General features: G+C 38.2%; 1 protein-coding gene across 1 annotated transcript in view; it reads right to left on the minus strand.

Annotated features, from left to right (window-relative positions):
• Positions 1-15,079, minus strand: part of LOC127935613 (CUB and sushi domain-containing protein 3) — a 183,516-nt gene that overhangs the window by 31,101 nt on the left and 137,336 nt on the right. Inside the window, exons 50-52 of the mRNA XM_052533684.1 lie at positions 14,254-14,439; positions 12,911-13,084; positions 1,326-1,508 (exon numbers count right to left, since the gene is read on the minus strand). Coding sequence (XP_052389644.1) covers positions 1,326-1,508; positions 12,911-13,084; positions 14,254-14,439 — 543 coding nt within the window. The remainder of the gene's footprint in view (positions 1-1,325; positions 1,509-12,910; positions 13,085-14,253; positions 14,440-15,079) is intronic.

Below are 15,079 nucleotides of genomic sequence, written 5' to 3' on the forward strand. Positions count from 1 at the left end.
CGCCATCCCCCTCAATTAGTCACTGTTCCTGTATCCCTGTGCCAATTGCTGTCTCTCAAAAATGATTCCCCCACAATGGCTTGGGTCATGTCAAGTATATGTTCAGTGGGAGGTGAGAGCCCTGGGAGAAACACCATTAGTCAGGTCTTGGAGCAAGGAAACAAGATGGTGCATCATGTTTCTGTAGAGAACATTGCCTGCTTGTGTTTGGAATTGGCCAGTCATCTTATTTGTCCTGTAGACCTTTCAGCCTCGGTGAAAATGTGAGTTTATTATGTGGTGTGGGACAACTGTACAATTGTAATGGCATACAGGAAAATAAAACAAAAGGTAACAATGTGGACTGTGATATATAATTTAGCGGGTAGTTGATTTCATTGTTTGTCACTGATAAATGACTTTGGAACTATTTTATGTTATAATAAAGACCACACTATCTTCCAGGGGGTTGGATGCAATATCATTATTAAAATGAACAGGAAGGTCTTCTGCTCAGCACATAGTAGTTCTACTAAAGAAATAAGGCAATGCTTGTTAAAAGGTATAAAAAAGCTTCAGTGATAGACCAACAATAATGAGAAGAGGAACAAATGGTCAGTTTTTCATTCCCTACTTTTAAACCACCTCTAAGTTGCTCTCAGTCTTTTGGTATTTTTTATTATGCTTAAATATTTACTATAGAAACCATTTTTTTCAACCATAACTCCTGAGAAATGTGATCTGCTTTTTTCCCTGTGATTTCTTGTTCTGTCTCTTAAAAGAAAAACAAGATAAAAAAACTATTTATGAAGGAAAAAAACCCCAAAGAAAATAACTTTTTATGTGGAAAGTGTGGTAATTGTTTTTTCAGGAACATAAAGTTCAAAAGAACAGTATTTATACGACATAAATAAATATTCATAAATATCTGCACTGCACAACATCTGAATACAGTGGCTACTATTGAATGGCCATCCAATGCAAAAAGATTCAATGTAAAAAGCATGATCAAAATATGGGCAAAAAAATGTTTGGAACAATGGTGTAGTTATGGCATCTACCTTCAGGGTACATGGGCATGCTAACATGCCAAATAAAAAAAACTGATTTCATCACATGCAAAATGACTATAGTTATAAATATCAGCTTTGGTGACAAAATCCTATTTTTGTGTGCACAAAGCATTAGATCAGCCATTGACTTATTAAAACAAACTACTGACAAAGTAGTTTAGGAATTAAAATTTCCTAGTCCTACTTCTGCATTCATTTAGCCAAGTAAAAGAGAATATGGTAGATGGGCAGTTTTAGTGATGCTGTATCATGCCAGCTGCTGCAGGCGCTTACGTTTGCAGGAGGGCTGAGAACCGGACCATGTGCCATTGGGGAAGCACATCCTTTCTGCAGAGCCAAAAAGCTCGTATCCCACCGAGCAGCTGAAGTGCACTTTACTGCGTATCCGAAAGTCACTCTCTTCTCTGCTGCCGTGGGATGGAGTGCCTGGGTCACCGCATGTCCCTGATGAATCACCTTGAAAGACAGAGTGAGGAATAAAAAAGACAATAGAGATTGAAAAGAGGTGAGGGTCATTCAAACTATATCGTAAATTTTCATGTCCCCATTGTATATGGCTTAATATATTGGATAAAATATTAAACTCATCCTTTTTGGACACTAGATTAGTTAGTATTCTTTTATGACAATATCACCTTAAAGTGAACAAATGGGGTGAATTTTAAATAGTTTTAAAGCTTTGTTTTATGCACATATTACCATTTTTGGCATGTTACTTTATAACATGAAATTATTATAAAATCTTTCAGTTGTTTGCATTTTTTGTCTCACCTTTCTCTAGTTTTACTTTGTTACTATTTTTTTCCCCACTGTCCTCAATTTTACTTTTCTTCCCATTAGTCTTTTGCATGTTGTTTAAAGGGGGGGGGGGGGGGGTTCACTCAATATCCTGTTAATCTTGAGTACCTATAGAGTAGTACTGCATCCTTCATAACTCCAAAAAGACTTTAGTTTTATTATATTCATAAGAGAAAGATAGTCTGTACCGATTTTTCCCGGAAAAACACGACCGGCTGGAGGCGTGACGTGTGGGCGGAGCTAAAGAATCACAAGCACGAGTAAGCTTTTGCGTTGAGAGCGTTTGGAAGCTGTGACAGCTGTGAAGGCTGAAACTGAACGAGAGCAACAGCAGCAACGACTCGCTCCGAGCGGGGCTGGAACCCAGGTCTCCGATGGGAGGCGGAAGCACTAACAAGGAGGCAGAGATATTTTAAGCACTTTTACTCACCGCCTGCGACTCCAACACACGATCTTGACCCTTTTTCGTTAGGACTGCATTATCCTTAAGAAATAAACAATGTGCAAATCCGGCGTCAAACTGGGCCTTGTTTGTAAAACAAGCATCTTCGAAATGCAGGGAACAAACAAAAACACTTGCACAACTCCGTTGATGCTCTGTAAAAATAGACTCCATCCACTGGTCCCTTAATGCTGTTTTTTTTTGGTAATCTGTGCAGGGTTGTCTTGCCCTGGCAACCAAAAACACACTTCTTTTGTGACATTTCGCGACGCTCTGGCTCTGATCAGTGAATGCCTGTGCTCTCTCAGTGCTCTGCTATACGGGAGCGCGCGCTCTTCCGGCAGAAGTGACTTAGGACCCTTATAAGGAAATTCCACTCCATCAAACATCACACAGACCCATACTCGAAAAAAACTTTCCGAAACTTGTGACAAACCGGAAGGAGTATTTTTGGAACAAAAATACTCCTTCAAACGTACAACTTAATTTTTGAAACTTTGTCCATGTTTAGCATGGGAATCCAACTCTTTAACAGTGTAAAAAACTCAGTATGCATGAAATAGCATTTCACCCCCCCCTTTAACAATTCATGAATGACATCATCCTTAAAGAACACACTTTTGGTGGGAAAACATCAGCACAAACATTAGTACGTTTAAGTAACGGAGTTGATGAATTTTGTGCAATACCTGGTGTGTTTCACTCTAAAACATTCTGACGAGGCTGACGAGCATATTTGTGAAAGTCTCTTGTATAAAAAATACTTTCTTAAACACACAACAATATTCATCTGACTGTAGAAATAGCTAAACATGAAAAAAAAGAAAGCAAGAATTTGCTTCAAGTGTAAAGAAATGAACCATTTCCTATTCTATTGTCAAATGAATAAAAAAGGATGACTAGTCCTATGCCTGTTTTCCAGCCCCTCTCAGGATGTAATCTGGGCAGAGGACATCTTTTTTTCCCCATGCACTCAAGGCTTTGCTACAGCTCTCTGGAAATTGATATTCCTGATTGATTCCTGCTGCTTCCATATATCTGAGCTCAGGGCCCTGCAGCCTTGTACCTCTCCTGAACCTGAGCTCCATTCATCATCAGCACACAAACGCACACAATCACACACCTGCACATGCACATTTATGCTCACTCAGGGCTTATGAATAATCTAGACGCAACAAAAAAATACAGAAAGTGAGCGGTTGTGATTGTGTCACATCACATAGAAGTTTCATGTTCAGCATGCACAGACAAATCGCCTGCCGCTGGAAACCTGGTTAGGACACCTAGTGTTAAAAACCATGACTTATTGCTGAAATCCTGGACAAGAGAGCTAAAATAGATCGGGGGCCGGTTGTACCTGCTGCACACAAGTTATAACTTAGTACCAATTTGCATCAGAACAATATGCTTTCAAGTTAAAATGTATGTACTACTAAATATTTGTGTGTTGCACAAATTATACTTAGTTGAAAACTACATACATGACAATAAATAGAAGGGTTAGAAAAAGAATTAGAAAAATTAGAAAAAGAGGCAAATTTATATATATATATATATATATATATATATATATATATTACACTGTACATATTTATACATTTAAAATTTAATAGATTTGGTTGCATTTTATTATTATTTTTTTTTAAATGAATAATATCATTCAGCAAGGTGCCTACTAAAAGTGACATCTAAATATGACTACTTCAAATAAATGCTGTTCTTTTGAACCTTGAACATTGTTTTCACAAAGATATTAAGCATCACACCTGTATTTAACATTGATGATAATGTTTCCTGAGCAACAAATCAGCATATTAGAATGATTTCTGAAGGATCATGTGACACAGAAAACTGGAGTAATGGCTTTTGAAAAATGGCTTCAGCTTTGCATCACAGTTATAAATCAAAATGCAAACATATTAAAATAGAAAACAGCTAATCTGAATTGTTATAATATTTCACAGCATTACTCTTTTTACTGTAATGCTTATTGGATCATGATCAAGTTCAACAGATCATATGTAACTACACAATACTTTACAGAAAGCTTACAACCTGGGCTAACTTTTGCCTTAACAAAATTTAGCAACTTTATGCACAGATATTGCTACAAATTAACTTATATTCACTACATGAGAACTTCATGGCCCAAAGACCTTACAAACATTTGGTGCAACTGCAACCCTTCCTCAGCACCCTAAAGGTAAAAACTACCAGCCAACATCCAAAACCAGCCTATGTCAACGAAACCTGCCAGATCCATAAACAAGTGATGATTTATTTAAGAACAGGCAGTTGTATGAAACCCCCCCCCCCCCTGATTTAATACATCAGTGAGTCTGGAAAGTTCGGTAGACAGGGCTAGTGCTAGTGGCAGGTGGCCCAGGGGACAGATTAAAATAGCTGTTATTAAAGGACTGCAGGCTGTTCCTCTTACTTATTAATATGTCAGTGGGCTGCTTGAACAGGCTCTTCTGCTGAAGGGCTAGTTGTTGACCCTTGCATGACTGGCAGGTTTTTATCCTTAAGACTCTTTGTAAATCGTATAAATGTGCCATACATCTTACAGTGGGGATTCGAACGCCAGACAGACAAGATGCATGCTGAAGTGAACTTGAAGTTAAGTGAGTGTAGCCGGGTAAGGTATAGCTCAGGTATGATTGACTGATGTCATGCCAGCCTGTGAACCTATCAGTGTTCCTGCTCCTTTGTGATTGGTTAACATGGATTAAATCCTATGAAGCTCTCAGTGTTGGCATTTATACTATAAAAAGTGAAGGGTTTGATTACTCTGGATGCATCATCCTTGGTACTAGACCTTTGTGGATGTACGTCATTATGAACAAAGGATATGGCTTTGTGTTTTGGCCCTTTTCAGCATGTTAGTGGCCATGGTCTTGCGTGGTGAGCGACCATGCATTTTGCTACATGCAGGTGTAACTGCACATCCAGTGGTTTCCAGTAACTTGGTGGGAGACAAATGTACATCATTGATTTGACCACACTGCTGCTTTGTTTTTAGTGTTTGTTGGGTGACTGTTTAAATTTTTTTTCTGGTCTGTCTTGGTTTTATGTTGGTTAACTTTGTTTGTATGGGTTTTTCATGAGCAGCCATTCATTAACTTGTGTGCGAGTTAGCTGGGAGGCAAGTAAGATATATTGGCCTTGGTCGGCCATTTTGTTTCTCCGGCTGGTGCATATGACAGCTCATTTTTTTTGTTTCTTTGTTGTTCTTTGATTTGTACATGTAGTTGTTGACTGTGTATAGCCCCTTTCACACTGCCATTCCGGCAAATACACAGTAAAGTTTTCCGGCTATTGTTCCCGGGTCGCTAGATTTTGCACTTTCACACTGCCAGTGATTACCCGGGATATGTGTATTATATTTCCAGCGTGGAAAGTGAGGAACAAACTGATCTCTGCTTCATTACAGTTTGCACATATTTTTTTCATTGCGAACGTTGATCTTCCTTCAAAACAGCCGGTAAAAGAGTGGTGCGATAACGTGTGCCATCACTTCGACACGGCTTTAGATCTGACTTTTGTTTACACAGTGCTTGTCCCGGGTTGAACCCGGCAATGTTACTAGGTCCCCGACCCGGGGTTCAATGCCGGAATCAATCCCGGGACATTGTTGCTTTCACACAGAAGGCGATCCGGCAATGTTCCGGTCCGACTTGCAGTGTGAAAGGGGCTTATGTGGACTCCTTTTAGGAGTAGGTTGTTCTGTTGTGGTATGGAAGTGAGATTGTTGTATTTGTTTAATGTGTCTTGAAGTTTGTACTAGTTAACCATGTAGTCCATTAAGAGTAGAAACTTTCAAAGTGGGGGTTGTTGGATTTATTCCATTTTTGGTAATTTCCCTTACCTGGCCAACCTATTGCCACATGAGGAAGATGGATTTCCTCTCAGAGAACAAGCACACAGTGGGTCTGTTTCTAAGGTGATGAAGGAACAGGCACCCCACCGGTCATGCTTAGGTGAACTTTCTTAGAGTATCACCACATGCGTTGTGACAGCGACATGTACATTTCTTGGGCCGTGATACAGAAGGGCGCCTTGTATTGGTCTTTCCGGGGCAGAGAAAGTAATACATTTCCTGGGAGGTCTATGTGTGTTTGTATTTCACTGCGGAACAAGGTGTGTGTTATGTCATGTTGCATCTTTGTCTTTCTTGCTGGTGGCAGAGGACGAGAGGAGCGAGAGCCGGGAGGTGTGGGTGTTTGGTCTCCCAAGAGTGTGTTTTGTCAGGGAGAGAGTGCTGACCAAGCATAACACTTCAAGGGCAGACGGAAGGGGACTGCTGTATTAGCCGTCCTGCTGGAACTCTTCCACTTATCTGCAGTGCCAGCCCTGAGACCACCGTAGACATGAGAGGAGAGGGTATATGTCCATTTGCATGTCACAAATTGATGTACAGCCACCTCTGATCAAAGAAGTCACCTCAAACATGCAGTTCACACTTTGAGGCAACACTGCTGACAGGATTACGTCAGATAAAAGCTGACGCAATATTAAAGTCATCTTTCTGCATCCACACAAAACATGAGCGGAAGAGAAGTGGGAAACTAAACATGGATTATTGATCAGTGGCATCTTTGGTTGCTTTTAGCAGTCAGGTTTGATTTTTCACTTTGGGTCAAAAATGCTTTTGGATAGCAGATATGGGTCAGATTCAAAACAGCTGGATTGACAGAGCTGTAGCCTAGCAATTAAAGAGAAAGATCACACAACAATGAAATTCCAAACCTGTATGACAGACCTTCTTTGGTGGAACACAAAAGATGTTTTTTGTCCATACAATGAAAGTAAGTGTGGTCCATTTTTTTTTTTTATTGCCACTGACCTTCACTGTATGGACAAAAACATCTAAACATCTGAATTCAGTTTTACCACAATAATCAGGAATAAGTTACAACTGAAACAGGAAACTTTTTTACTCTTAAAATGTTTTAATTTATTTGCTCTAATCTCAGTTTTAAAGGTGCACTCTGTGCTTGTTACACTAGCTGGGACAGTAATCGACTTGAACTCATTCTCACACTGACTGTATAGTAGTGTTGATGCAGCAAAAATAAGTAGTTTTCGGTTACCAATTCCATTAGAAATGAATACAAATTCTATATTTGCAGTGAGCAATTAGAAGTTTAAAATATGAGCTAAAGTGTTGTCAGCATAAAAGAGTAGTACTGTGTTCAGTTGGTCATGTGATCTCAAAGTCATAACCTATTAAAATAAATATTATTAGGCTATTATTCATTGTATTCATTGCAATATTCATTGAATTTAATATTTATATAAATATATTTTTAATTCATATATATAAAATGTAAAACTCAGAAATTCAAAAGGAGTAGGAGTAGAAGAACTGATTAGAAGCTATTGTATTTATTATTATTAGTATTTTTTTTTGCAATTCTATTTGGATTACTTTAGGGAGATAGTTATGACACATTTCACCTATAAGGAAAGCAAAATCCCTGCGGTCTGAGCTAGCAGCTGCTCTGGTTCAATCAGTGTGCAGTCAGCTCGCTCTATCTGCAGTCAAGCAGTGTCAGAAAGCTCAAGCAGAGCTAGGAAGTTAAGTCTTGAGACAGGCTCACTGCTAGAGGCTGCTTCATTAGCTGCAGCCTTCACATACTTACAGCCACTCTAATTGGAGCACAGGAAGTTCAGGTGTGAGCAGGAAGAGAACAGAAGATGTTCCCACCAGGTGGACACTAAAGCCCTCACTGATGCAGCCCAGTATACGTGCTAATTGGGTATCAGGCTGTTTCAGGGGCAAAGAGTAAATGGTTGTTTGTTGATTTTAAGAGGGTTGGATCATGTCATAACTTTGGGAGGCTTTACCTCAGAGATCTCTCTCTGATCGCAGGCAATTAGAAGAGGCTGGAAACAATGTCAAAGGCTTGTAATAGCTTCGGTTTGGACTCTTATTAAAACAAAAGGCTGTAAAACATCATGGGACATCGCTTCCCCAATCTCAAGAGCCAACCGTGCAACAGATGCACACACAAAATATCAACTCAGTTCTTTCAAGCAGCCTGCATTCCCCTGCGTGAGCGCATGTTCATGTACAAACGCCTTCAGCATCGCACACACAAAAAAGGATGAAGTTGCGCTGCTATGCATTTGTGCCATGAAACCTAGAAAACCCTGGAGGCAGAAGAACAGTACCAGGAAGGAGAATAAAGCCTCCTAGGACCACGGGGAAGAGAGATTTCTCTTTCTGTCTAGCTGTTGTTCTCTCTCTGCCTCCTCCTTTCTGGGTCATGGATCTCTGAAGAGGATTGGAGCATATACGGAGGAATTGGAAAGAGACAATGTCTGCATTCACAGACGCTTAATGCGGGTTTAATTTTAATGCATTTTACTGTGAACACATTTTTTTCAATTCTTTAATTCACTTAGTACTCTATCAAATTACATCATGGTTATCTTAGTGTTTCATGTTGTATGCTAAAATGAAACAAGAACAAGTCAATAGGTAATCTTTAGTACAAATCAAAAATAAAATTCAACAAACGTAATACAACAACAACATAATGTAGGAATATTTTTATTATTAAATGCTATTATTTCAGCTATTTAACAGTATTAAGCAATAGTATAAAGTAGGCTATGCGATAATGTTGAGCAGAGTTTGACTTTTGTCAATGTACCTTCTGTCCTCATTTAAAACAAAAATACTCTCTGATATAACAAAATCATTATATCAATATTGCAATGTGATGTTTAATCTACCCTGCATTTAGGGGTGGTAAGATTTTTAATGCTTTCTCAGCAAGGCTGCCTTCATTAAATCAAAGATACAGTAAAAACAGTAATATTGTGAAACGTTTTTTTTTTGATAACCTAATATAATTTTATGTAATATTATATTTGTAATTTATTGTTGTGATGGCAGAGCTGAATTGTAAGGAGCCATTACATTCTTCAGTGTCACTTCAGAAATCATTCAAATATGCTGATTTGCGGAAGAAACATTTGTTTTTATTATAAATGTTCAAATGAATATTTATAATATTTTTGTGGACACGTGATAATTCCCTTTTTCAGGATTAAGTCATTTTACCATAAGCCCATTTGTGGTCATTATGCCCCCCTTCTTAGGCAATCTCAAATACAACGGACTAATTTCTAGCTTGAAAAAATAAATAAAAAAATCCCACATTTATGTTTATACATTAACAATAATTCTGAAGACTGGATTTAAAACACAAGGACAATACAATCAACCAAACCAATCAAAGATCAGTTTGCAGGCTTATACAAAAAGCAGCACAACCTTCAGCACAATTTGTAACAATTCAAGAGTTCCTTCTCAATACCAAGAGCATACAATACATTTTTCATATTTCTTTTAAAAGGTAGAAACAAGTTCTCCACTGCCAAGTCAGTGGTTCGGTACACAAAACCTTTTATTTGAAGGGCACAATCATATGCAGACCATTCTAGGCAGCGGGAGGGACTTGTTGAGCTCACTGAACCAGAGTGTGTGGTATAAAAGCATTCAAAACGCCAGTGACTGAGCCGTTCTCTCACTCTATGCCTTTGTTGTTTGTTTATATTTAATTCCCTTTAAAGTCCCCAAGCACAATGTGACAGTGTGGCAGAATAAGAGTTAGGTGAGGCACTGGACACAGGGGTCCTCGATTCACAATAATTTTATGTGACAAAGGCTCAGCTGCCGCTAGCACACCGAGTTCAGAGATATTTGAAGTGGCCTTGCAGAGCGTTTTGTGCGTGGATAGCGTATGGCTTATGTAAAATTTATCTTAAGCCATATTTGGTGCTCAACAAAATTAATTCTGTACGTGTGAGTGTACGAACCCTCATGTGGAGCCCTTTGAGGTTCCCCTCTGGATGTTTCCCAGTTAGAACATGCCTTTCCATTCCATTTACAGAATGAACAATGGAAGTGAGACGGTGGGGCATTGTGTTGTGCTTGTTATGAAAAATGCATGTCCGGTCTGGTCTCTGCAGCTCGTCTTGATTCTAAGAATCCCCCGTTCCTGTTGTAAGGACTACACAACATAAACAGACATGGACTCCTGCAGTTGTGTCTGTGTATTTGTCCATGCCCGAAGCCATCTTAATGTAATTGCAAAAAAAAGCACAGAAAATGTATTAAAAAAAAACAAAAAACATGACAGCAATCCCACAGATTAATTATAGACCTCACAGATGTTGGACACAGGCTTAAGGCGATTCCCCACCAGCCGATTTTTCAGCCATAAACATCATTTACACAGTCACTGGAAAATCATAGGGAGTTTCGGTCATGTCTCTTAATGGGTGAGTGTTAACAGACCCGGTGACTCAAACCTCTGCTGAGTTAATGGTTCTGCCACTGGGGCGGATTCTCACCGGGTGTCCAATGAGTTTCTTCTCACACGGAAGAACTGACAAACTTTATTTTAAGACATTTTGCTGCTTGGAAGTCATCCAAACTTACATCCCACCAATTGTTAACTGTGATTGTGAAACCGAGCTATTTTCTGAGGTTCTCCTGCACTTAAATGAATAATAAAATGACTAATTAAATAAAAAGCAGTGGCAGAACAAACTGGGTTTATGGAAAGTAAATCTATTTCTAACTCAAGCTGTGCATAAACATATACTCTCAATAGCAAGCCCTGAAGGAATAAATACACCCATGCATTCAGAGAGGATAGATACTAACAAATCGCATGCAGATTCAAACTATTACAAGAGTGTTTGTGCAGTATTCCTGTTTAGCAAGCTCCACGTGAGGGGGAATTGGAATCTGACCCTATTGAAAAAGAGATGGTGCATCTCAAGGGGTTTATGCTCAAGAATAAATTAGTTGCAAACAGAAAGAAATGTCAGAGACTTAGTCTGTGACCCCTCTTCCATGGTGGAACAGTAATTTTGACAGAATGTGGCCAGATTTCAGCAAAAACAGTCACACAGCAGTGGTGTTTTATTTACTTTATGAATCAGTTTTTAAACAAGAAGGTATCTTTAAGTGTATTGGAGACATTGCCAAATTTCTGGACTTAGACCGTCTCAGTTTTTTTTCTGATTCTTTATGTCATTCCAGATGGACTGGATGATGCTGAGATCAGATCTCTGCACTGTAAAAAATTTCTTGTTGTTTTTACAAAAACTTTTTGGCAGCTGTGGTTGCCAGAATAATTTTGTAAAAATACAGAAAACTGTAAACACATTTACGTCAAAAACTGTTAATTTTACAATATAAAGCTGTAATTTAAAAACAAGAAAATGTGAATATAAACCAGTAAATTCAACAACACACAAAATTAAATCTGTTTTGTACCTTGAAAATACTGACAACCACCATAATAATAAAGATGGTACTGTATAAGAGAAAGCCACATGAAGTATCAAAGCTCATCACAAGTAGCTTCACCACAAGCAGAAGTATATATTAACATATAGAAGGTGCACATTTATGGAAACACAAAACACCATCATGGTAACACACGTGATACTTAAATAATGCAAAAAACTTTCATTAAGCAACAGAAGATGTAACATAAAGCTCAAATGTACATAACTGATAACAAGAACTATTTAAAAACATGATTATTTAAACAAAATACTTTCAAACGTGGAGTGTCACGCAGGGAATTCTGGGAATATCAGTTTACAGTTTTAGACTGTAAATTATACATTGATTTGTTCTTTTTTTACTTCTAAAAGCTGTATAATTAACAGAATTTTACTGTAAATTTACATTAAATGCTTTGTTAGATCTTTTACAGTTTTTCCCTGTATATAGTACGGGAACTTACTGTTAACCTATTATCAGTTTTTTTCCGTAGCGTTTTTACAAAATTTTACAGTTAAAATTACACTTATTTTTTACAGTGTGGCTGTTGTCAGACTCCTTGTGCATACAAAAATCTCACTGGATAATTACAATTAATGGCAAAGGGAATGTTTGGAAATGTAAACTGATATTTCCTGCTGACACACCACAGCAATAGATAGAAATAGCTGTCTTCAAACAATATTCTTTTGTTGTTGTTGGTGAAAATACTAATGGACTTTTGCACAGTACTGTTTCATGTACAGATAGAGTCACTGAAAGATCCCCATCACTAATACATAGACTGACATTCTGTCTGGAAAACAGACAAAAGCAGAGTGATACAAACAGTGACAACACCCAGAGTTAGACTCTTGGAAAACTGCCCAGCAAGTAAATTGGCTGAGGACTAAAAGAGGACTAGAAATAACTGTAGTAAAATATCAAGTAGATCACATTCCAAACACAAAACTGACAACTATTTTGCTGATTTTTTTTTTGCTTTGGCAGAGAAAATATTTACAAGAGAAGTCAAAGCAGGAAGCTTTGTGAACACAGGCAACGACTGATCCAAAAATGATTATGAAATATCAGAAATCTTGGAATATTGCCTTCCCAGTCAAATTAGTTGACTGCAAATAACTGAAGGGCCTAGTAAGGATTAAGAGGGCCCTCATATCGGTTCAACAAACACAGAACCTGATGGCTTTTACATCTGTGTGATGTCGACAACAGAGAAATGACAATACGTAAAATCTCTTCTAAGGCAGCATGTAATGGCTTAGAAAGCGTTGATGGATGTGTGTGTGTCCGTCCTACCTGAGCAAAAGGGCATGGGTGCGCTCCAATGGCCCTTGAGCTGGCAGGTTCGTGAGGACTCGCCCTTCAGTTGCCGGCCACCCGTGCAGCTGTAGCGCACCGTGGCGCCAAAGGTGAATTTGTCCCCGCTCAGCACTCCATTGGGAGGAGATCCAGGATGTCCGCAGTCCACCACTATCCAATACACATGCAGAAAAGTGTGAACACGGTTACTGGATCAGCAATCACTCCTTCAATACACATTCACAAGCTGAATATGATTAAACTAAAACATAAAAGACTAAAACAAAGCTGCTCTTTTTTAAATATATATTCACTCCAGTTGATCTCAATGATTACGGTGCTAATTCTGCTTCCCTTCGCTATGATCAGCACTTTCTGAAAGTTTGTTCCTATCCTGGAGCTTAGACCTCACTGCTTGAGCAACTCTGCTAGAATGAGAATATTACTGATTCTATTTAAAATTAATATCAATGAATGTAATACTCTGTATAAAAATAATGCATATCATTTATTTATTAAAAGTTTTGGCCTTTCGGTGTTGACAGAAACATCATCAAGCTAACATAAAAAAAAAAAAAATAAACTACAAATCATATGTAACGCCACTGGAATCTAACAGTTTAGATGTAAACATCATAAAAATAGTCACATCAAGAAAAGTTACAAAAAAAGAGTCTCATTCACTATCAACTGTGTATATATGTATTTGAATATCAGCAGAAAAACTGTTCACAAACAGGCGTGGGCATACAAAAATATTAACAAAGCATTGAGTAAAGTGTTGCAATCTCATAACCACTTGAGAAAAAATAATAAAATAAACACCTTTCATATACTGCAAGCAAACGTCAGCATTTTTATGTAGAACGTACCCCAGATTTTATTGTAGGGTCACTTTGGTATTCAAAGAGCCCAGCAACTGGTGTTAGGATCAAACATGTAAAACTACAGGGAAGATTATACAGACACACAAAGCAGAAGCGACGACTGGGCGAAAGGGCATCTCTGACAGCAGGGAGTCTTGTCAGGGCTAAATGTAAGCTCAGGCCCCGTTGACTTCACAGCTGCTGCAGAACGTCTCACCGAGCTGTACACAGGCTGAAGATGTGCCGTGTTTCAACTTTCACATAATAAAACGGGGATCAGATAAAAAAAAAAAAGACATTGCTAATTAATCTGCCACAAAAACCTGTGTTCCACCTGTCCCTCAATTACAACCACTGATCTTAAGCAGCAGGAAGAGGGTCGTGCAACTAATTCCCCTCAATTACAGGAAAGAATAGTTCATTAGAACCACAATGTCACTTCCAAATTTTCATTGAAAGATGCCAGTTACATACCGATACACTCGGGCAGTGGTTTGTCCCACTGACCCGTGGGCTGGCAGGTGAGGACAGGAGAGCCAAACAGGTAATAGCCAGGGTTGCAGTCGTAGAACACCACCGTGCCAAAGGTGAAGTTTCCATGCTCAATCTTACTCTGCCTGATAGAGTTGGCTGGAATCCCAGGATCAGAGCAATTGACAACTGAATAAAGAAAGGAAACGAAGAGGACAGAAACAGAGACATGTGTTATTTGGCAGAAGCACTAATCAAGTGACTGCGGTGGAAACAATAGGTCAGATGCTCTATGCATGCAGTGCATGCAGAATGAGAATTTGCCATTTTAGTATGTCACAGACAAAAATACTGTTAAGACATGATAAAAATGTCTGAATATCTGTAAAAATGTGACAAAGGACTAATCTAGACTGTATTTTTTTTTTTAACAAAAATGTACAAATATTTTATAAAAATGTTTTAACAATATAATATTGAAACATATATCTGATATAAAGATATAATCCATTGATATAATAATTTTATATTTAAAATAAAATAAATAAATGAATACATTTATTTTTACAATATCATTTTTAAAAATATATAATTTCACTCAAACTGTGTTAGTATCATGTATCATACAGTTACTGTACATACCATAATAAGTGAGAGCACACATGCAGAATGAATTATCACAGAACGTGCAGTCTTTACCAAACTAAAAATATATTGACATAACATTTTAGTATAACAGCTGCATAACACTGTGTTTCTCTACCAGTCATTATCATTCAGCCACCAAACCCCACAATTGTCAGCCATTTAGCAACAATGCAACTGCCAC

Source organism: Carassius gibelio, chromosome A19 (genome assembly GCF_023724105.1).
Source record: "Carassius gibelio isolate Cgi1373 ecotype wild population from Czech Republic chromosome A19, carGib1.2-hapl.c, whole genome shotgun sequence".
NCBI lineage: Eukaryota > Metazoa > Chordata > Actinopteri > Cypriniformes > Cyprinidae > Carassius > Carassius gibelio.